A 23,595-nucleotide genomic window follows, 5' to 3' on the forward strand; every position below is an offset into this window, starting at 1 on the left:
GAAGACAGGCTGGAAAGCAAGCTGGATTTCCTACCTGGTGCTTCACACATCTTCTCCTTGAGCTGTGGCAAGCTTTTCTCTTTCTCTTTATTAATTTGTTCCTTACTTCTATCCTTCCTCCCCACCCCAACCTCTTCTTGCCTTCCTATCTCAACAACTTATTGAATGACTTTAGGGGCCAAACACTCTGCTAGGCATAGGGATGCAAAATGAACAAATCAGACAAGCCCCATTCTTTCATGAACTATACATTCTAGCATGAGAACTGACTTAGAATTACAAACAAGTCAATTACAAGATAATTACTGATTATGAGATGCTCAAAGAGGATGATAAACAGAAAAAATGGCAAATCTTTCTCAGTCTTAAGCTTATACCTAAAATAGGAGGAGAAGCTCTCCCTCCGACAGAGTGATTGATGTGTTATATGGCAACAGGAAATAATTCCAGAAAATTAGAAAGTAGCAAGCAAGGGGGCAGAACTTCTCTGTTCCAAAGTCCAGAGCTCTGTTCTTAGCATTCTTGTGAGGATAAAACAAGACACATAAATGTATTCTTGTCTCCTATGTTCTGGTTTCCTTTTCTTTACTGAAAATATTCTAGCATCAGTGACCTGCTGACAGTGGTCAATGGGCAATCTTCTTTATAAAGATCATCCCACCAAACGATTCTCCAGATAGAAGCCTGGAGTCCTACAATTCAACCCTGTTCAGACACTATCTACCCAGAGGTAGCATCAGGCTCCACAGGCTGTCACCCATGCTGACCAACTGATTCAAGATCACAGTTTCCCTCACCCCCCTTTTGGACTTCAGACTCTAGTTGCAAGTCTAGGTTGTTACTTGTTCTTCTGACCAACTGGCTATAAATCAGAAGTCCCCACGACCCCCTCCCTGAGTTCAATTAATTTGCTAGGGCTCTTAAGAGAACTCAGAAAAACATTTCACTTCCTAGATTATCAGTTTATTGTAAAAAGATATAACTCAGGAATGGCCACATGGAAGAGACGCATGGGGCAAGGTATGGGGAAAGGGTGTGGAGATGCCATGCTTTCTTCAGGTGCCACTCTCCCCAAATCTCCACCTGTTCACCAATCCAGAAGCTCTCTGAACCCCATCCTTTTCAGATTTTATGGAGGCTTCATTATAAGGGCAGGACTGATGAAATCATTGGCCATTGGCAAAAGAGTCACACTCCAGCCCTTTTCTCCTCCCCAGAGGTCTGAGGGTGGGACTGAAAGTCCCAACCCTTTAATCAGAACATTGGTTCCCTAAGTCACCTGGTTAACATAACAAAAGACACCTTTATCACTCTCACCTCTTAGGAAATTCTAAGGATTTTAGGAGCTCTGTGCCAGAAACTGGGACAAAGACCAAATATACATTTCTTGTTATAAATCAAAATAGCACAATAGCCTTTTTTTCCCCCAATAAATGTACCTATTAACACTCCTACTATCAGTTTTTGACTAATTCACCAAGCACATACTAATTTTATGTATTATTGTTTTAAATAAACATCACATTCTCAACGTTTTCTCTTTTGTTTTTGCCATGCCTTGTGGCAGCCACAGAGGCCTACCGCTTGGATTTCTTCTCAAGAAAGAACTTGCCCAAGAGTGCAGTTAGCCGACAATCTCCAGCTGAGGCATTTTTAGGATCGGTTTTAAGATTCAAGCAGAGGACCTACTCTTCCCAGACACATCCCAGCCAATGACTGTGCATGGCAGGTGATAATAAAGCCTGGTCATTTGTGTGTACCATGAGACTCCTTTTAAGAGAAATCTTTGTTCCAGGGACCTCTATGGGTTTGGCCAAGATGCTGTCAAATCTACATTGCCTTATCCTATGTCCTCTCCTCCTAACTTACATGGGTATGAGATCTGTCTGCATCACAGTACGATGGGCTTCCCTGCCTACTTCTGTTTCATCTCTGATATGGATTGAATGCTTTTGGCTTTCTCCAGATTCATACACGGAACTGTAATCCCCACTGTGATGGTATTTGGAGGTGGGGGCTTTGAGAGGTAGATCATGTGGGTGAAGCCCTCATGAATGGTATTAGCGTTCATGTATAAAGAGGCCAGAGAGCCAGCTTGTTCTCTTTCCAAGAGGATAGGAGAAGTCAGCCTCTGCAACCCAGAAGAGGGTCCTCACCGGAACCCAACCATGCTCACGCTGATCTCAAACATCCAGCCTCTAGAACTCTAAGAAATAACTTTCTGACTCTTATAAGCCACCCAGTTTATTGTATTTTGTTATAGCAGCTGGAACTAAGACAGTGCTTCTTCTATCTTTCACAGTCATTAACCCCCTAGCAAGTCACTTGTTTTCCTAACTCCACCTCAGAGTCTATTTCCCAGAGGACACAACTGGTACACATCGTTTGGTCACCAGGAAGGGTATTTTCTTTCCATTTACTTACAAAATAAAAAATCCAAATGCTCACTGGTCTTTGTACATTTTTTCCTATATTTTTCTAATAGAAAATATTAAAAAGTATTCTGAATCTGTTTCTGTGTTTATACACACACACATACATTCATACCAGTTTCATTTTTTTTTTTAAAAGAGAACAAAGGCCTCAGAGATTGACAAATTTAGATGCTTTGGGAACAACTAACACTCAGTTTTCATTTGAACACACTCAAGTGTAATTACGCACACATTTACACAATAAGGTTTACATTTCACTCACACATAGTGATGTTTCAGCTAAAGAACTTAGGCTGACTTTATTATTAAATTTAGCCTCTATTTCCTTCTGTATTGTGTCTGCTTTAGTTAAAAACCTCAACTTCACTCAACCAATATTTATTAAGCAACTATTATGTATATGCTTCAAGTTTCATTTCTCTCCATTACATTTTCCACAAGAGTACCAGAATAACTTTCTAAAATATAAGTCAGATAACTTTGTATATGTCACACTGGAAATAATAAGGCTAAAATGAATGTGTTGAGATAAACACTCATTATGCTAAGTAAAAATGTAAATCTTAAATGATGCTGACAATATTTAATTAAGCAAATGGCAGTATATGTCAATGAGATTTAAAATTGCCCAAATCCTCTGACTTAGTAGCGGGCTTTTATTCTCTGTACTTCATGGTAAGTTATTCTTAAGATATAAATTATTTAAATGGCATCATCATACTTCCTTGTATTTATGTTGAAAAAAAAAAGTCTGTCTGCCAAAATGGATTGTGAGATACTTGCAGGCTGAGATTAGCCTTTGTGAATTTTGTCTCCTTATACTTAATTTAGCACCTGGAACATAGTGAATGCTGACTGGATGTTTGCTGGATTAATATCCATTGCTGATCCAAAGATACAAACTTACAGTTATAAAGTAAATAAGTCCTGGGGACATAATGTTCAGCACAGTGAGTATAGTTAATAATACTGTGTTGTATATTTGAAAGTTGCAAAGAGAGTAGATCCTAAAAGTTTGCATCATAAGAAAAAAATATATATAACTACGTGTGGTGATGGATGTTAACGAGACTTACTATGATAATCACTTCACAATACATACCTATTATCGAATCTTTATGTTATACATCTGAAACTAATATACAGTTATGTGTCAATTATTTCTCACTATATTACACTGTAAATGGTGAACTTTTGAGATTCCAGTAAACAAACAAATAGCCAAGGAGCAAAGGAGGAAACTATTCAATTCCCCTTAAGCAATTAACACATTTCTGTTTTGTGGAAGCCACTACACCGTAACTATTGCCTATGAAAAGAGAAGTTCAAAGATATCTGACATTGGCTTTGAAATTAAGGACCTGGGTGTGAGTCCCAACTCTGGTCCCAACTCTCACTGTGACTTTGGCCAAGGAATAGGACATCTCTAGACTTTTTCTCTTCCCTCAAAATTCAAAGCTGACTACCTCCTCTACCACTTCCCCAGGGTCATCAAAGAGCACAAATGAGATGAAGGTTATGGCAGACTTCCTCTTTCACTGAGGAAGAAAATGTAATTATGCCCCTAATTAATGTATTTTACAAGAGCTCTTTCCTGTTTCCAAATCTAAATTCAATTTTCAGCCATGACCCATTTATGTATAAATGTACTTTTTCCTCACTTTTAAATGCATGAGGATTTTACTCTTTGAATTAGAAAAAAGTGAGGAGAGGCTTTAAATTTTTAATTTAATTAATAATTGACTTAATGGTAAGACATGGAAATTCATCTCAATATTGCTGAAAACTCATGAATCAAAGAAACAATATGTGTATGTGCCCACATACTGAATTTTTCTATTTGGAGGTCTGCAGACAAAACCACCAGATACAGAAGAAAAGCACACACAAAAGATGGTGTTATATATAATAACTGTAAAATGTGCTATGAAAAAACAAGAGGATAAGTGTGACAAAATGGCTTACTCTCTTACTTCATTGTTAAAATTAAACAATAAAAGATATATCTTCATTTACAAAAACTATCATTTTATGAAGTTATGTTTCAAATCATTAAAAATAGTTTTTTTTTGTTTTGTCTTATATTTTAAATAACTTATTTCCTGTTTGCTAAAATCTATACCGTTGGACTCAGGATACTGGTGGGGTTTAATATTGGCAAGAATAATAATATCTTCATAAGACCTCTAGTGCATAGATATCAGTATCCTGTTTTACAAATGAGGAATCTAATAGCAAATGTAATAATATCCACACATGGAATGATTACCACATGTCGTGTACTGTAGGTTTAATATTTATTGCTTCATCTGATCTTCATCATAAGGCTATAACGAAGGTTCCACAGCACTTTCTAGATGTGTGAGTTGAAACTTAGAAAGCTTTATAAATGTTACTTGCCAAGCATCATGCAGCCGATAACTAACTGTATTTATTCTTAAATCTGATATTTAAGTCTGCCTGCTTTATAAGCTCATTTTTCCAGGGATGAACAATGGTGCCAGGCCATCTGTTAAACAGGTGATACTCTACAAAGGATCTGCAATTCATTTTAATATGTATCAAAATGATCGTCAGGCTTGCCATGTACCTCCCATTGCACAGGAATAACACATTCAAATGTTATTGATAGGCAGTGAAGTACTTAACCATAACATTTCATAATCCACATCCCAAGAAAAGTATTCTCCTGAAGCAATGACATGGTAAATAGAATTCAAAATTTAGGCCACAAACCTGTTTCAGGCTCAATGGAAAAATAAGGTTGCCCTTCCAAGATACTATAAACCAACTTCGCACTGTTTCCATAAACTGGGTCATCAGCATCGGTAGCTGTTACATTAGTGACAGACGTACCTAAAAGAAAGAAAGAGAGAAAATAATAATTAACACGTCATTCTTTGCCAAGAACTAAATTTTGTCAAGCATATTATACAGAAATCCATGTGTAGGAATAAGAAGGAAAAGAAATCATTTTAAAAATATGGAGATAAACTACTCTATCATAACTTCAATGATATACAAACCTTTTAAAAGAAAGAGTACTGCTAGGTTGGAGTACTATATAAAGATAGCTCTTTTAGAATTGGTATTATTTAAGATTCCTTTGTAGTTTTCATTTAAAGATACCTATCAGATTCATGTGGGCTTAGAGAATATGAAAAAGATACATATCAAAGAAATATGAAACATAAGGTTAATAATATGATGGATATAACATGTAGCACTTAAGTTTTGCAAAAGCACAACTGAATGTACCTGGAAAAATTGGCTGCTGAAAAAAGTTGTGCAGAAATATCAAAGGAATATTTTATCCCATTTTATTTAATTGCTCAGAATATAAAATTATATTGGAACTACCAAGTAATCAACATGTTTAGATAATTGGGCCTATGGATAACAGAATCAAAACCTTAATTTTTTCCCAGATTAATTTTCTATTTTTATTCACTCATTCATTTAGCAATTGAACACATTCAGCTTGCCTGATACAAAATATATATATTACAACAAAATCTACACTCAAGAAGCTTACAGTTTGGTGGTGGGAGGGAAGAGGAGGGAAGAGACAAATGTACCTAGACATTCAGCTGAATGCAATAGCCCCAGATTTGGATCTCTCACTTAATCCAGCACAGACTGGATACGGTCAGGGACAGCTTTCTGAGAGGCAGTGCATTTGAGTGGAATTATGAAAGACAGGTAGAGTTTAACCAGGAGAAGAAGAGCAGGGGAGGAATTCTAAACAAAAGTCAAGCATAAGTAAAAGCAAAATAGTCTGAGAGACTGAGGGAAATTCTGGGAATTGCTGAAAGTGGGGAGAAATTGGAGAAGTCTGGTGTGGGAACAGAATCATGTTCTATGAGGGCAGGGTCAATGTCTTCCTCACCCAGTAAGCGTCAGACATATAATTATCGAACATATATTTGCTAACTGATGGACGAATGAATAAATTATCTGATGATTTCATGACAAACGGTAGGTAGCTATCACAAATGAGTTTCCTAGAAATAGATTCTAAGATGAAAATTTCTTGAATTTTTACTGAAGAGTCTCTTTGATCAACATCTGTGGGAAAGTGAAAATGACAAGTCTGAGCAGAAGGAACACTTGGGCAATGATGCAGCTACAACACAGACCTCAGTGGTCTCCCCTCTAGAGCTGGAATAGTCATTGAGGAGATCCATCCAGGACTTTATACTCTGGCACTGACCAGTTACTGACTCTGGGAACCTCCCTGAGAATGGAGGCTTGGCCCTGGTGCAGGGAGCTATCTTCAGCTGAGGGATCATCAGCCCTGAGCTGTCAATTGTCAACACTCCCAGCAGCTTAGGGAAGAGTGTTTTAAACCTGAAGGGAGCTGAGGGTGGATCTGAGCAGCATTTCTCTACGTTTGCTGAAACAATGTAGAGCCTTTGCAAAATCTTGCCAATCAAAATCTTTCTGAAGTGTTTTGAATTACAGTCACTACAGAGGACAATGTAATGATATTTGTCAAGCAGTTGATTGTCCTGTAAAATTGGAATTTTTACTCAGAATGATGATTCAGAGGTGCTACAAAAGTCTACAGTCAGAAATAAAAAAATGCTCTGAATGTCAATTGTGTAATACATTCCACCAGATACTGGGAACGGTATCAAAAAAATAATTAATAAAGACTCACTTTCAAAGGTAGCTCATCAACGAGCTGGTGAAATGAGGACATGAAAGTACAGTATTTGCAGTTATTTGAATATTGTGTGGGATGGAGAAGAAATGGAGGAAAAACATTCCAGGTGAGAGGAGGATAATAAGATAAAAGTGACTAGATTTTTCTAGGAGGAGAGATGTCTGGAAAAGCCAGCCATTAAAGCTAAGGTTGGAGATGCAAGCTGAGAACAAAATACAAGGGCACGTGAATGTCAAGATGGGGAGAGTTGGCTTCATCCTGTAGGAAAGAGAGAAAATATATCAGTTAGGGATCAACCCTAGGTAGAAGGCTCCTCCATTAGTGCTTGCAGATTCAGTTGGAGGCAGAGATATAGAAGATTAGGTGATCAGATGAGTTATGTGGTTTACAGCAATAGTCCAGTTAAGAGGTGACAAAACATTGACACTGGGTAATGACAATAAATATGGGTCTCAACGCTTATTTTCTTGTTTTGGTCCTTGCATTAAGTTTATCTAAAATGTTCAACTGGGGGTAAGCTGAGTAAGATTTTAAAAAATGAATTGCGAGAAAAAGATTCAAGAATTACTGAAAGAAGTGAGTTCAGAGACTGATCAGAAAGGGTGAACTCTTCCATGCAGAAGACCACGCAATAACTTTTTTGTTTTCCTTTGTTTTGTTGTGTATTTATTTAGATTTCTTTTAGGAGAAATGATCTTCCCCCATTATGAAATAACACATTATCAGGAAAATAAAGTCAAGCTCTATAATCTGTATCATGCTAAGTTAGTCAGTGTGAGCATTTTGTACCAGGCTCTGTTTAGGCTGGAAAAAGAGAAGTGACAAAGTAAAAACTTTCTGTCATCAACAAATTTACCTTCTAGTGAGGGACTCTAAAATTAAAAAATGTCTTCACAGAGGAAAAAAAAAAAAAAATCTAGATAGTGTCTGAACAATGACAGTATCTCTGCATATATTTGTGGGGTGAGTGTATTTGGACAGAGTAGCGTGGGGTTAATAGTTTCATAGATGGAATAATTCCATATGGAATGTTCTGAAACAAGTACCTCTTTCTCTTTGGACCAATCACTTAACTTGTCTTAGCCCCAGATTTCAAATCTACAATGAATATTAGAGTTACTGTGAGGGTCAAGCAAAATAATATATGTAGGGGCTAGAACGGAAATTACCACATGCTAAGCCTGTGAGTATCACCTCTGCTCATGGATTAGAACGTAGCTCTGAAAAATACTGAGATCCCTAGGGTTCCTTTCAGATCTGTGGGTTGGCAATACAGGGATGAGGGTGGGATACTTTTTAAAGTCTTCTCAGGCAATCTGATGTAAAGCCACAGTTTAGAACAACTGGAGTGGGCACCAGACTTTTAAAATTTTAACTTCACTCTTCTCCATAGAAGCATTAATTTCTACCCTGATTACCGTGAAGAACTTTTGCTCAGATTTGTATATAAAATGAAGTAATTTTTAAACCACTCCTACTGCATAAACAGTCATGGAGATTATTTCTTATTAAATAGAAGTTGGGGGGCTTCCCTGGTGGTGCAGTGGTTGGAAGTCCGCCTGCCAATGCAGGGGACACGGGTTCGAGCCCTGGTCCGGGAAGATCCCACATGCCGCGGAGCACCTAGGCCCATGCGCCACAGCTACTGAGCCTGAGCTCTAGAGCCTGTGAGCCACAACTACTGAAGCCCACGCGCCTAGGGCCTATGGTCTGTGACAAAAGAAGCCACCGCAATGAAAGCCCGCACACAGCAACAAAGACCCAATGCAGCCATAAATAAATAAATAAATAAAAATTTAAGAAGGAAAAAAGAAGTTGGGGATAGTTCCTTGAGAATTTACTGTTACAAGACTGATGAAGATTACATCTATTTTCATTAGTTAGTATAAATTTATATTATCTTATTATGAGAGGACTCCTATCACATTACCTAACATTGAGGCAAGAGTAGGGGACCATTTTCTCCATCATTTACATGCTCTGCTCTGTGATTCAGTTTTTTCACATACAAAAACAATAGTTTTTATTCTTCAAACCTCAAAGTTTTATGTGAGGATCAAATGAGATACTAGTAAGTAGAGAGCAGTGGCTGAGAAGATAAATTTGAAGTCAAACTGTCTCTAACCAGAACACCTGTTTTATATTCCATCCTCAACTTTTACTAATTCTGTGTCCTCGGCCAAGTAACAAAACTTTTCTAAGCTTGGATTCCTTAATCTGTAAAACAGGAAGGTGACAGTAATTGTTATATCCTAGGTTTACTGAGTTAATTAAATATAATAATTTATGCAAACAGTATAGAAGAGTTATTTACTCAATATTTCTGAGAGCTTATTGTCACTGTAATTACATGTACATTATGTGTATCTACATGAGAGATTGAATAATAAACTAGTCTTTTACAATTTTAAGTGGTGGTGGATGTTGTAATTTATAATTAAGTGTAGTCCTGCCTAGTCGTTATAATAGTAGCTTATTTCCGCTGGAGAGGATGTGGAGAAAAGGGAACCCTCCTACACTGTTGGTGGGAACATAAGTTGGTGCAGCCACTGTGGAAGAAAGTATGGAGGGTCCTCGGAAAACTAAAAATAGAATCACCACATGATCCAGCAATCCCACTCCTGGGCATATATCCAGACAAAACTGTAATTCAAAAAGAGGCATGCACCCCTATGTTCATAGCAGCACTATTCACAATAACCATGACATGGAAACAATCTACATGTCCATCGACAGAGGAATGGATAAAGAAGATGTGGTACATATATAACAATGGAATACTACTCAGCCATAAAAAATAATGAAATAATGCCATTTGTAGCAACACGGATGCAACTACAGATTATCATACTAACTCAGGTAAGTCAGAAAGAGAAAGACAAATACCACATGATACCACTTATACATGGAAACTAAAATATGACACAAATGAACCTATCTATGAAATAGAAACAGAATCAGGGACATAGAGAATAGATTTGTGGTTGTCAAGGGGGAGGAGGGTGGGAAAAGCATGGATTGGGAGTTTGGGATTAGCAGACGCAAACTATTATATACAGAATGGATAAAAAACAAAGTCCTCCTGTATAGCACAGGGAACTATATTCAATATCCTGTGATAAACCATAATGGAAAAGAAAAAAAATAATAGCTCATTTCCTTAAATTTGGAAGAGGAAACACAAAAAGGTATTCTCAAATGTATCAATATGTTCTTGTCTTTAATAAGAAAGTGACTTAGAAAACACACACACACACACACACACACACACACACACACACACATCTCACATTCTCTCATCCAGTCAATTTGCTCTGTGGTATAAAATTGCTGTGGGTTCAAAAATACAATGTATTTTGATGTAGCCAGCACAAGACCAGGCACTGGACACATCCTCAATACAAGTTTCTCAACGTTATGTGAGTGAATATCTCCCATATTTGAGTGTCATATCTCCCCGTCCATGCAAATCCCACACGCTTCCCAAGAAGAACCACTGGGCTGGGGACTGTAACAAAGCTAAGACAAGCTTTTACCCACATCCTCCTCCAGGATATTTCTGCCTGTTGTCTGGCTTCCCAGGAAATCCACATCCTTCAACTTCAGACACCTGGAAATGCAAAGGCAGCACTACTTTCCGTCAAGGATGATATTTCTCCTAATAGTGATTCAAGACTGTTGATGTACCTGTACACTGGAATAAATGTGTGCAGAGGTTTTGTGGATGCATTTGTCAAGTGATTACCCAGAGGGGGAAAAATGGATGCTTTGAGGTTAATCTTACAGCAGAAAAGATTTCTAGTCAAGCTGCGGTATAGGCTTCTCCATGGAAATGCATGCAGAATGCAGACCACAGAGGCAAATTGAAAAGTGTAAACCTTGAGGGATAATGTTTCTTCAAAGCGGCAAGTGTTGGTGTGTGATAAATAGGACCCTGAGTAATACCCAGGAAATATAACAACAGGATTCTCTGTTTGTGTTTTCATTTGGAACTGTTTTTGTCCCTTTGTCGAGGATACAAGAGACTCATTTAGCTAGTGACTATAAATTTGACACTGTGCCATTTCTCCAAGAAAGCCCCTATTATAATCCAACTTGATGCTGATCCTAATTATAATAATATAGCTGTTGTATTTCCAGCTGTTGTCAATAAAAATGATCCCTGTCACCACAATTCATCCTGCTAGTATCAAGTCAAGTGTGAGCATGTCAACTCCAAGGTGAATTCTGCTTTTAATAAACCCATTTTTCTGCATTTAGCTTCTTGGTTAAGTGCAATTTGCCAAAGTGCTGCTTGGATTTTAATTAACAGAGGGCTCCAGTATCGTTTGCCTCTTGCCACACCTGAAAGTCCCCTCCCATTAGCAGCAGAACCTACACATCTGCCCCCTATAATGACAGCAAACACTACAAGAAAAATTAACCATCAACAATTTTACACTGTCAGGTTAGAGGTTCCAGTTTGCTGACAAACTAAGATGAAAGGTCTTCCGGAAAATAAGATGTTGGGATTTGGGTAGGGCAGCTCTGTTAGCTAGGCTCTACTTCTTTATGAGCAAGACAGCACACCAATTCTGCACATTACTCAGAAAGAAAAAATGCTGGTGCTGACACACTGAGCAGAAAAACAAAGGTTTGGTGCAGCGCGAAAATATGAGCATTGGAAAAGCTAAAACTCTTACGATAAGAAGAACACAAGCCCCATTTGCAAAGACTCATTTGCAATACATTTTCAGAGAATAAGCACTTCAATAGCAAGTGAAAAAATAAAACAGCAGAACCTTTGCAATAGCTGAAATTCAGAAAGGTATGCATTACTGGTCCTCCTAATATCATCTTCCAACTTTGATTTGGCCTTTTGGCTACTCTGATCCAAGTTCAGTATGTACAATACCCAGAAAGAGCGTCTGGCATCATCATCTGAAAATATGTTACTTAAACATTCAGACTTTCCAAAGATCAGAGGCCTAACAGGTCACAGCAACCGATGCAAATGCCTTCGTTATTTTAATAAAACTAAACCCTCAACCCATCTTCCCTCATCCTCCTTATTAATTCCCCCGAGTAGTAGGCAATACAAGACGTAATGGGGAACAGGTGTTGCTAATGACAACCCTTTTTGGTTGTTGAATAGCAGGGCAATAATTTCATGATACCTGTGTAACTTGTTGACTAACTAGAAGCTGAAGCACCTGGCCCTGGAAGTTTTAAACGTGTCATGCGAAATCCATTTTTTTTTTTTTAGTTTTATCAAACTATGCTCTGGGGTTATTCTGTACATGACTGGCATGCACTTTTAGAGGTTTTTTTGGTTTGTTTGTTGTGCACCCCGTACCCCACCCCCAATTACAACACAGCACAGACCTAGTGCGCTTAAGAAAAAATCTGAGGGGAGAGGGGGAAGATGGCGAAGAGTAAGACGCGGAGATCACCTTCCTCCCCACAGATACATCAGAAATACATCTACACGTGGAACAACTCCTACAGAACACCCACCGAACGCCGGCAGAAGACCTCAGACCTCCCAAAAGGCAAGAAATTCCCCACGTAGCTGGGTAGGGCAAAAGAAAAAACAGAGACAAAAGAATAGGGACGGGACCTGCACCAGTGGGAGGGAGCCGTGAAGGAGGAAAGGATTCCACACACCAGAAGCCCCTTCGCGGGCGGAGGCTGAGGGCGGAGACTGCGGGTGGCGGAGCGGGGGAGCTTCAGAGCCGCGGAGGAGAGCACAGCAACAGGGGTGCGGAGGGTAAAGCGGGGAGATTCCCGCACAGAGGAGCAGTGCCGACCAACACTCACCAGGCCAAGAGGCTTGTCTGCTCACCCGCCGGGGAGGGCGGGGCTCACCCGCCGGGGAGGGCGGGGCTGGGAGCTGAGGCTTGGGCGTCGGTTGGAGCGCAGGAAGACGACTGGCGGCGAGAACACAGCCTGAAGTGATTAGTGCACCACGGCTAGCCGGAAGGGAGTAAGGGAAAACTCCCTCTGTTTCCTGGTGCGCGAGGAGAGCGGATTAAGAGCGCTGCTTAAAGGAGCTCCAGAGACGGGCGCGAGCCGCGGCTAACAGCGCGGAGCCCAGAGACGGGCATGAGATGCTAAGGCTGCTGCTGCCGCCACCAAGAAGCCTGTGTGCGAGCACAGGTCACTGTCCACACCTCCCTTCCGGGGAGCCGGTGCAGCCCGCCACTGCCACGGTCCCGGGATCCAGGGACAACTTCCCCGGGAGAACACACAGCGCGCCTCAGGCCGGTGCAAAGTCACACCACCCTCTGCCACTGCAGGCTCGCGCCGCACTCAGTGCCCCTCCCTCCCCCCCCGCCCCCACGGCCTGAGTGAGCCAGAGCCATCCAATCAGCTGCTCCTTTGACCCCTTCCTGTCTGAGAGAAGAACAGACGCCCTCCAGCGACCTACACGCAGAGGCGGGGCCAAATCCAAAGCTGAACCCTGGGAGCTGTGCAAACAAAGAAAAGAAAGGGAAATCTCTCCCAGCAGCCTCAAGAGCAGCGGAATAAATCTCCACAATCAACTTGATGTGCCCTGCATCTGTGGAATACCTGAATAGACAACGAATCATCCCAAACTGAGGAGGTGGACTTTAAGAGCAAGATACATTATTTTATCCCCTTTTCCTCTTTTTGTGTGTATGTGTATGCTTCTGTGTGAGATTTTGTCTGTATAGCTTTGCTTTCACCATTTGTCCTAGGGTTCTATCAGTCCGTTTGCTTTTTTTTTTCTTTTTAAAAAAATTTTTTCTTAATAATTATTTTTTTATTTTAATTATTTTATTTTACCTTACTTTATTTTATTTTCTTTTATCCTCTTTCTTTCTTTCTACTTTTTCTCCCTTTTATTCTAAGCCATGTGGATGAAAGGCTCTTAGTGCTGCAGCCAGGAGTCAGTGCTCTGCCTCTGAGGTGGGAGAGCCAACTTCAGGACACTGGTCCACAAGAGACCTCCCAGGTCCACGTAATATCAAACAGTGAAAATCTCCCAGAGATCTCCATCTCAACGCCAAGACCCAGCTCTACTCAACGACCAGCAAGCTACAGTGCTGGACACCCTATGCCAAACAACTAGCAAGACAGGAACACAACCCCAACCATTAGCAGAGAGGCTGCCTAAAATCATAAGTCCACAGACACCCCAAAACACACCACCAGACGTGGACCTGCCCACCAGAAAGACAAGATCCAGCCTCATCCACCAGAACACAGGCACTAGTCCCCTCCACCAGGAAGCCTACACAACCCACTAAACCAACTTTAACCACTGGGGACAGACACCAAAAACAACAGGAACTACGAACCTGCAGCCTGCAAAAAGGAGACCCCAAACACAGTAAGATAAGCAAAATGAGAAGACAGAAAAATACACAGGAGATGAAGGAGCAAGATAAAAACCCAACAGACCTAACAAATGAAGAGGAAATAGGCTTTCTACCTGAAAAAGAATTCAGAATAATGATAGTAAAGATGATCCAAAATCTTGGAAATAGAATAGAGAAAATGCAAGGAACATTTAACAAGGACCTAGAAGAACTAAAGATGAAACAAGCAACGATGAACAACACAATAAATGAAATTAAAAATACTCTAGAACGGATCAATAGTAGAATAACTGAGGCAGAAGAACGGATAAGTGACCTGGAAGATAAAATAGTGGAAATAACTACTGCAGAGCAGAATAAAGAAAAAAGAATGAAAAGAACTGAGGACAGTCTCAGAGACCTCTGGGACAACATTAAACGCACCAACATTCGCATTATAGGGGTTTCAGAAGAAGAAGAGAAGTAGAAAGGGACTGAGAAAATATTTGAAGAGATTATAGTTGAAAACTTCCCTAATATGGGAAAGGAAATAGTTAATCAAGTCCAGGAAGCACAGAGAGTTCCATACAGGATAAATCAAAGGAGAAACATGCCAAGACACATTAATCAAACTGTCAAAAATTAAATACAAAGAAAGCATATTAAAAGCAGCAAGGGAAAAACAACAAATAACACACAAGGGAATCCCCATAAGGATAACTGCTGATCTCTCAGCAGAAACCCTGCAAGCCAGAAGGGAGTGGCAGGACATACTGAAAGTGATGAAGGAGAAAAACCTGCAACCAAGATTACTCTACCCAGCAAGGATCTCATTCAGGTTTGATGGAGAAATTAAAACCTTTACAGACAAGCAAAAGCTGACAGAGTTCAGCACCACCAAACCAGCTTTACAACAAATGCTAAAGGAACTTCTCTAGGCAAGAAACACAAGAGAAGGAAAAGACCTACAGTAACGAACCCAAAACAATTTAGAAAATGGGAATAGGAACATATATATCGATAATTATCTTCAATGTAAATGGACTAAATGCTCCCACCAAAAGACACAGATTGGCTGAATGGATACAAAAACAAGACCCATATATATGCTATCTACAAGAGACCCACTTCAGACCTAGAGACACATACAGACTGAAAGTAAGGGGATGGAAAAAGATATTTCATGCAAATGGAAACCAAAAGAAAGCTGGAGTAGCAATTCTCATATCAGACAAAATAGACTTTAAAATAAAGACTATTAGAAGAGACAAAGAAGGACACTAGATAATGATCAAGGGATCGATCCAAGAAGAAGATATAACAACTGTAAATATTTATGCACCCAACATAGGAGCACCTCAATACATAAGGCAAATACTAACAGCCATAAAAGGGGAAATCAACAGTAACACATTCATAGTAGGGGACTTTAACACCCCACTTTCATCAATGGACAGATCATCCAAAATGAAAATAAATAAGGAAACACAAGCTTTAAATGATACATTAAACAAGATGGACTTAATTGATATTTATAGGACATTCCATGCAAAAACAACAGAATACACATTTTTCTCAAGTGCTCATGGAACATTCTCCAGGATAGATCATATCTTGGGTCACAAATCAAGCCTTGGTAAATTTAAGAAAATTGAAATTGTGTCAAGTATCTTATCCGACCACAACGCCATGAGACTAGATATCAATTACAGGAAAAGATCTGTAAAAAATACAAACACATGGAGGCGAAACAATACACTACTTAATAAAGAAGTGATCACTGAAGAAATGAAAGAGGAAATTAAAAAATACCTAGAAACAAATGACAATGGAGACACGACAACCCAAAACCTATGGGATGCAGCAAAAGCAGTTCTAAGAGTGAAGTTTATAGCAATACAAGCCCACCTTAAGAAACAGGAAACATCTCGAATAAACAACCTAACCTTGCACCTAAAGCATTTAGAGAAAGAAGAACCAAAAAACCCCAAAATTAGCAAAAGGAAATAAATCATAAAAATCAGATCAGAAATAAATGAAAAAGAAATGAAGGAAACGGCAGCAAAGATCAACAAAACTAAAAGCTGGTTCTTTGAGAAGATAAACAAAATTGATAAACCATTAGCCAGACTCATCAAGAAAAAAAGGGAGAAGACGCAAATCAATAGAATTAGAAATGAAACAGAAGAAGTAACAACTCACCCAGCAGAAATACAAAAGATGATGAGAGATTACTACAAGCAACTATATGCCAATAAAATGGACAACCTGGAAGAAATGGACAAATTCTTAGAAATGCACAACCTGCCAAGACTGAATCAGGAAGAAATAGAAAATATGAACAGACCAATCAAAAGCACTGAAATTGAAACTGTGATTAAAAATCTTCCAACAAACAAAAGCCCAGGACCAGATGGCTTCACAGGCGAATTCTATCAAACATTTAGAGAAGAGCTAACACCTAACCTTCTCAAACTCTTCCAAAATATAGCAGAGGGAGGAACACTCCCAAACTCATTTTACGAGGCCACCATCACCCTGATACCAAAACCAGACAAGGATGTCACAAAGAAAGAAAACTACAGGCCAATACCACTGATGAACATAGATGCAAAAATCCTCAACAAAATACTAGCAAACAGAATCCAACAGCACATTAGAGGATCATACACCATGATCAAGTAGGCAGGATTCTTCAATATACGCAAATCAATCAATGTGATACACCATATTAACAAATTGAAGGAGAAAAACCATATGGTCATCTCAATAGATGCAGAGAAAGCTTTTGACAAAATTCAACACCCATTTATGATAAAAAAAAAAAAAAAAAAACCCTCCAGAAAGTAGGCATAGAGGGAACTTTCCTCAACATAATAAAGGCCATATATGACAAACCCACAGCCAACATCGTCCTAAATGGTGAAAACCTGAAAGCATTTCCACTAAGATCAGGAACAAGACAAGGTTGCCCACTCTCACCACTCTTATTCAACATAGTTTTGGAAGTTTTAGCCATAGCAATCAGAGAAGAAAAGGAAATAAAAGGAATCCAAAGAAAAGAAGAAGTAAAGCTGTCACTGTTTGCAGATGACATGACAGTATACATAGAGAATCCTAAAGATGCTACCAGAAAACTACTAGAGCTAATCAATGAATTCGGTAAAGTAGCAGGATACAAAATAAATGCACAAAAATCTCTGGCATCCTATACACTAATGATGAAAAATCTGAAAGTGAAATCAAGAAAACACTCCCATTTACCACTGCAACTAAAAGAATAAAATATCTAGGAATAAACCTACCTAAGGAGACAAAAGAACTGTATGCAGAAAATTATAAGACATTGATGAAAGAAATTAAAGAAGATACAAATAGATGGAGAGATATACCATATTCTTGGATTGGAAGAATCAACATTGTGAAAATGACTCTACTACCCAAAGCAATCTACAGATTCAATGCAATCCCTATCAAACTACCACTGGCATTTTTCACAGAACTAGAACAAAAAATTGCACAATTTGTATGGAAACACAAAAGACCCCGAATAGCCAAAGCAATCTTGAGAAGGAAAAACGGAGCTTGAGGTATCAGGCTGCCTGACTTCAGACTATACTACAAAGCTACAGTAATCAAGACAGTATGGTACTGGCACAAAAACAGAAAGACAGATCAATGGAACAGGATAGAAAGGCCAGAGATAAACCCACGCACATACGGTCGCCTTATCTTTGATAAAGGAGGCAGGAATGTACAGTGGAGAAAGGACAGCCTCTTCAATAAGTGGTGCTGGGAAAACTGGACAGGTACATGTAAAAGTATGAGATTAGATCACTCCCTAACACCATACACAAAAATAAACTCAAAATGGATTAAAGACCTAAATGTAAGGCCAGACACTATCAAACTCTTAGAGGAAAACATAGGCAGAACATTCTATGACATAAATCACAGCAAGATCCTTTTTGACCCACCTCCTAGAGAAATGGAAATAAAAACAAAAATAAACAAATGGGACCTAATGAAACTTCAAAGCTTTTGCACAGCAAAGGAACCATAAACGAGATGAAAAGACAACCCTCAGAATGGGAGAAAATATTTGCAAATGAAGCAACTGACAAAGGATTAATCTCCAAAATTTACAAGCAGCTCATACAGCTTAATAACAAAAAAACAAACAACCCAATCCAAAAATGGGTAGAAGACCTAAATAGACATTTCTCCAAAGAAGATATACAGACTGCCAACAAACACATGAAAGAATGCTCAGCATCATTAATCACTAGAGAAATCCAAATCTAAACTACAATGAGATAATTTCACACCAGTCAGAATGGCCATCATCAAAAAACCTAGAAACAATAAATGCTGGAGAGGGTGTGGAGAAAAGGGAACACTCTTGCACTGCTGGTGGGAATGTGAATTGGTACAGCCACTATGGAGAACAGTATGAAGGTTCCTTAAAAAACTACCAATAGGACTACCATACGACCCAGCAATCCCACTACTGGGCATATACCCTGAGAAAACCATCATTCAAAAAGAGTCATGTACCAAAATGTTCATTGCTGCTCTATTTACAATAGCCCGGAGATGGAAACAACCTAAGTGTCCATCATCGGATGAATGGATAAAGAAGATGTGGACATATGTGTGTACATGTGCACATATGTACAATGGAATATTACTCAGCCATAAAAAGGAACGAAATTGAGCTATTTGTAATGAGGTGGATGGACCTAGAGTCTGTCATACAGAGTGAAGTAAGTTAGAAAGAGAAGGACAAATACCGTATGCTCATACATATATATGGAATTTAAGGGAAAAAAATGTCATGAAGAATCTAGGGGTAAGACGAGAATAAAGACACAGACCTACTAGAGAATGGACTTGAGGATATGGGGAAGGGGAAGGGAAAGCTGTGACAAAGTGAGAGAGTGGCATGGACATATATACAGTACCAAACGTAAAATAGATAGCTAGTGGGAACCGTCCGCATAGCACCGGGAGATCAGCTCGGTGCTTTGTGATCACATAGAGCTGTGGGATAGGGAGGGTGGGAGGGAGCGAGACGCAAGAGGGAAGAGATATAGGAACATATGTATATATATAACTGATTCACTTTGTTATAAAGCAGAAACTAACACACCATTGTAAAGCAATTATACTCCAATAAAGATGTAAAGAAAAAAAAAAAGAAAAAATTTGAGAAATATATGCAGGCAGCCAATGCATTTTTCTTCACATCTCTGTGACTGATAACACAGGTTTCAACATTCATTTCTCCTGTAGGGCCTCAAGCAAACTCCCCCAGTGGGAAAGATGGCCTAAATCCTACCAGTATTTATTTTCTCATTTTGCTGTTTGATTATAGAAGACATACGCCAAACACCCAAATCGCCAAGGGATGCTGTATGGTGTCTTTGGAGGAATAGGAGGATTAAACACAGATCAGTAAAAATTACAGCTTTTTTTTTTGTTTTTTGTAACCCTGTGTATGAAGAATTCTTCCCGACCAAGTTCTGCGGGAAATAAATAGTGAACTGTACCATCTGTTTGGGTTTCGTTCACCTATAAGCAAGAAGACAGGTTTCCACTTCCTTCTAGGAACTTGTGCTCTGAACCACTGTTGTTTAACTAGAAAGTTATGTCAGGGTGATAATAGAAGATTTAACCTTTCTCTTTCGTTGGTGATCAATCCTGCAATTGAACAGGATGCCGAGGTGGCCTCCGCTTGCCGTTTCTCTTCAGAAACCTCTCTTTGTAGACACATACCACACAGTGCAATCCTAAACAACCATGTCCCATGCCATCTTCTTTTGCAAAGGCCTAACCATTGCTCGTTGGGTGTTCTCCTCCTGTGCCAGCTCTCAGCCTGTAGTGAAATGTTGCTGCCAAATTCTACAGGCTCCAAATTGAATTTATTATGGGAACAGGGACAGATTTTTAACTGCAGTCGGGTGGATGGACAGCACCAAAATGTATCCTGTCATTTCTCTGGCTCTGTTTTGAGACGTAAACTGGGGAAATAAAATTCAGTTTCCATATTATATTCTGGAGCATTTCGAGGTATAAACAGTTTTGTAGCTTAATGAAACCTCCATACACACTTAACATTGTGTTTTTAAAATGAGCCTGAAAGTTTCTGGAACAATTAAACACTTCAGAAAATGCACTGGAGCACACAGATGTCTTCTATTCACCCATGCATCATTTCAGCAAACATCTGTAATGTGCATCGGGTGAGAGAAATGAAAAATATTGTATGAAAATATGTAACTAAAATCTCAGCCATGTTTACTATGCACAGGAGAGAAATGCCTTCTATATCCCGGCCAAAGAACGCCAGGATGGTGGCCTACCCACTGCTTTTGCAAACCTATAATGAGGACAATTGGAGGCCTGGTTGTGAAAACTAATAAGCTGTCTGTTTTACAGTTTCATGTGCATAAATAAACACTTTCAGAATCGGAATGACTCTTTTATAATACAACAGGGGAAAAAAAGTATATTTTCTTTTCTTAGACGGCCTGTTCTTTTCTTTGCTGTTCCAGTACCTATGGAACAAAATCCTATAAATGCTTAAGAAGTAAACTAGCATCATTTATGCTTTAGACTGACAGCTATTTCCATCCTGACCTTGTACAATTATCCTACCAGTGGCACTGCAGGCATCTTCTACAATGTGTCAGGATTGCAGTAGGTGGAAGCTTTGTTTGTTCTGTTTTATTATCTGAATTCATTCATTCACTCGCACAAAGCCTATTTGCATATTACATGCTGTGTGCGGGGCTCAGAGTTAGATGGGGAGGGTACAAGAATGTGCAACAAAGTCCGAGTTTCTGTCCCAACAGTGTTTGAAGTTTATTTTAGCAGTGCTTTCACATCATTTCACTTTATTACAGGAAACTGTGCCAATCTTTAAGTTTATTTCTAGAAGACACGATGCAGTGGAAAACACCTATATGCCACAGTTATAACGGCAGAAGATTTTGTTCACATCATCTTATTATAAGAGAGATCATATTCTACATCAATGACTTGCCACCCTCACACAGCAAGGGCATTTTTTTTTTTTTTTTTTTTTACATCTTTAAGGCTCAGTTTCTTAACCTAAAAAATGGGAATGATATCACCCACTTGATGTTGTTATTCTAAGGCTCCATAAAGGTACCACACAATCAGCACTCCCTGGGTGATGGGACATTGTATAAAGCCACATCCCTGGGCTCTCCAGGGCATGCTACTACTTTATTTACATTTGATGAAGTGAGAATTTGGGGCCAAGATGCGTGAGAAAAAATATAACCATTGCAGTGGCTGTTCATTTTTATTCTTTTAGAATAAGCTTAATTTTCTAGTTAAAAGACAGGACTTTTAAAAATTTCAGTAGTGTGGTCGTGGCTGCCCTGCCTCCCTTTCTTTCTTTCTTCTTCCCTCCAGCTTTACTGAGGTATAATTGACAAAAAAAATTGCAATATATTTAAAGTGGTGTACAACGTGATGACTTGATATATGTATACGTTGTGAAATGATTACCACAGTCAAGTTCATTGACATCTATCACATCACAAAGTTAACTTTTCCCCGCTAAATGTGAAATACAAAATGAGTAACTCTCCTATCAAATTGCAAACCTGGCAACATGAAAAGCCACTGAGCTGTTGTGCTTTTGGGAAGGGAAAGTCCTAGACAAAACAGGCTTAATTGGGCAATTATTACAGTGCTATAGTTTCACAGAGATTAAAAAAAATAAGTATTCACGAATTCATCCAAAATATGCCATCCTACATGTGCCGCCAGCTAAAATGGAGGTGAATTAGCTTGGGCTGATCTCCTATTTGGGCCTTTTATTATTGCAATACATTTTTATTCAGCTCCTGTGATGTGTCAAGCCTTCTTTTAGGCACCTAAGAAACTTGACAGAAGATTCTTGCTTTCTTGAAGGGCGGACTAGTGGAAAGGCAGAAAATTAAATAACGAACAAAAATGATGTGATAAAGTGCTGTAGGTCAAAGAAAAGACCTGGATAACACAGGGCAGCCAAACAGCAACAGCAAGGTTTCTGGGAGGAGGGGACATTGATTTAAGATTAGATTTAAGAAAAAGGATGATCTTGAGTCAATATTCAGACATGGGGTTGCAAATCAGGAAGAACCCCCATGAAAGAGGTTAATCAGATTGGAGCTTTTCTTAGGAAAAAAAGAAGTTAGAAATGAGTTTTGGACAGCTTTTTTACACCAATCACCCAGAGTTCTCTAATTTACCCAACTTTTCTTTTTACACTTTTTGACAGACTTGATCAAGCAAGTACGTTCCTATCCCTAATACATCCACCTAAGTCGTTCAGACACAGATTCAAGATTTAGTTGATTCCTAAGCTGAATAGTTCCCTCTTCTGAACTCTAAAAATACTTTATCTGACTGTCTCTCAGGGCACCTTTTACTTTTATATATAAATTGCACTGCATACAGATTTTTCCTTTTCAGACTGAAAGCTTCTTGAAAACAATACTCTTTCTTATTTGCTCAACTTTCCCCTCTAATCTTCTTCTCCAGAATTAACTCACTCTCTAATGTGGCTTCATCCCTTTATCACATCATAAACATAGTTCCACACTGTCCTAGTTGTACAAATGCTAAGAACACCTGGTATAAAATATTTATTTATTTAACGTTTGCAACAAGGCTTTGAGCATTTGTGATGATTATCTCCTTTCAAACAGAAAGGGATAAATCCTATATTCAAAACCAGAAGTTTCCAAACTGGCCCTTGTAACTACTACACAAGCACCATATGCTTCTGAACTTTACATATTTAAGTGCAGAAAACATGGCTCAATGTCCTTATCTTTCTCTCTAGCATCTCAGAAAGTGCCTTGCATATAAATATGTACTAAGTGAATAACTGAATAAATGAATGAATGGTTATTTTCTTTAGGAACACATATTCAGAAATTAATACAGCAGATTGATCCACTGATATTTTAAATAGGTGTTATTTCTATGTTTTTGTCTCATTTTCATATGTTAGGTTGTTAGTGAAGAAACAGTAGAGATTTTTATTCCTCTTGAGGGTAGTCATGATCTTGTCTTCCTCAAGAGAAGCCCACTTTTGTGGCTGTAAACAAAAGCTAGTATGATATCAAACCCTTATATAAGGTTGTGAAAATTTCCTATAGAA

The 23,595-nt window shown here is 38.9% G+C and overlaps 1 protein-coding gene across 2 annotated transcripts in view; it reads right to left on the reverse strand.

Annotated features, from left to right (window-relative positions):
* Window positions 1–23,595, reverse strand: part of CDH8 (cadherin 8) — a gene marked incomplete at both ends in the record, with an annotated part of 356,696 nt that overhangs the window by 186,773 nt on the left and 146,328 nt on the right. For both annotated transcript variants that reach the window (XM_082677661.1, XM_082677660.1), the window contains one exon: window positions 5,172–5,291. In XM_082677661.1, coding sequence (XP_082533787.1) covers window positions 5,172–5,291 — 120 coding nt within the window. The remainder of the gene's footprint in view (window positions 1–5,171; window positions 5,292–23,595) is intronic.

This window comes from Grampus griseus (assembly GCF_964374135.1).
Source record: "Grampus griseus genome assembly, chromosome: 19".
Taxonomy (NCBI): domain Eukaryota; kingdom Metazoa; phylum Chordata; class Mammalia; order Artiodactyla; family Delphinidae; genus Grampus; species Grampus griseus.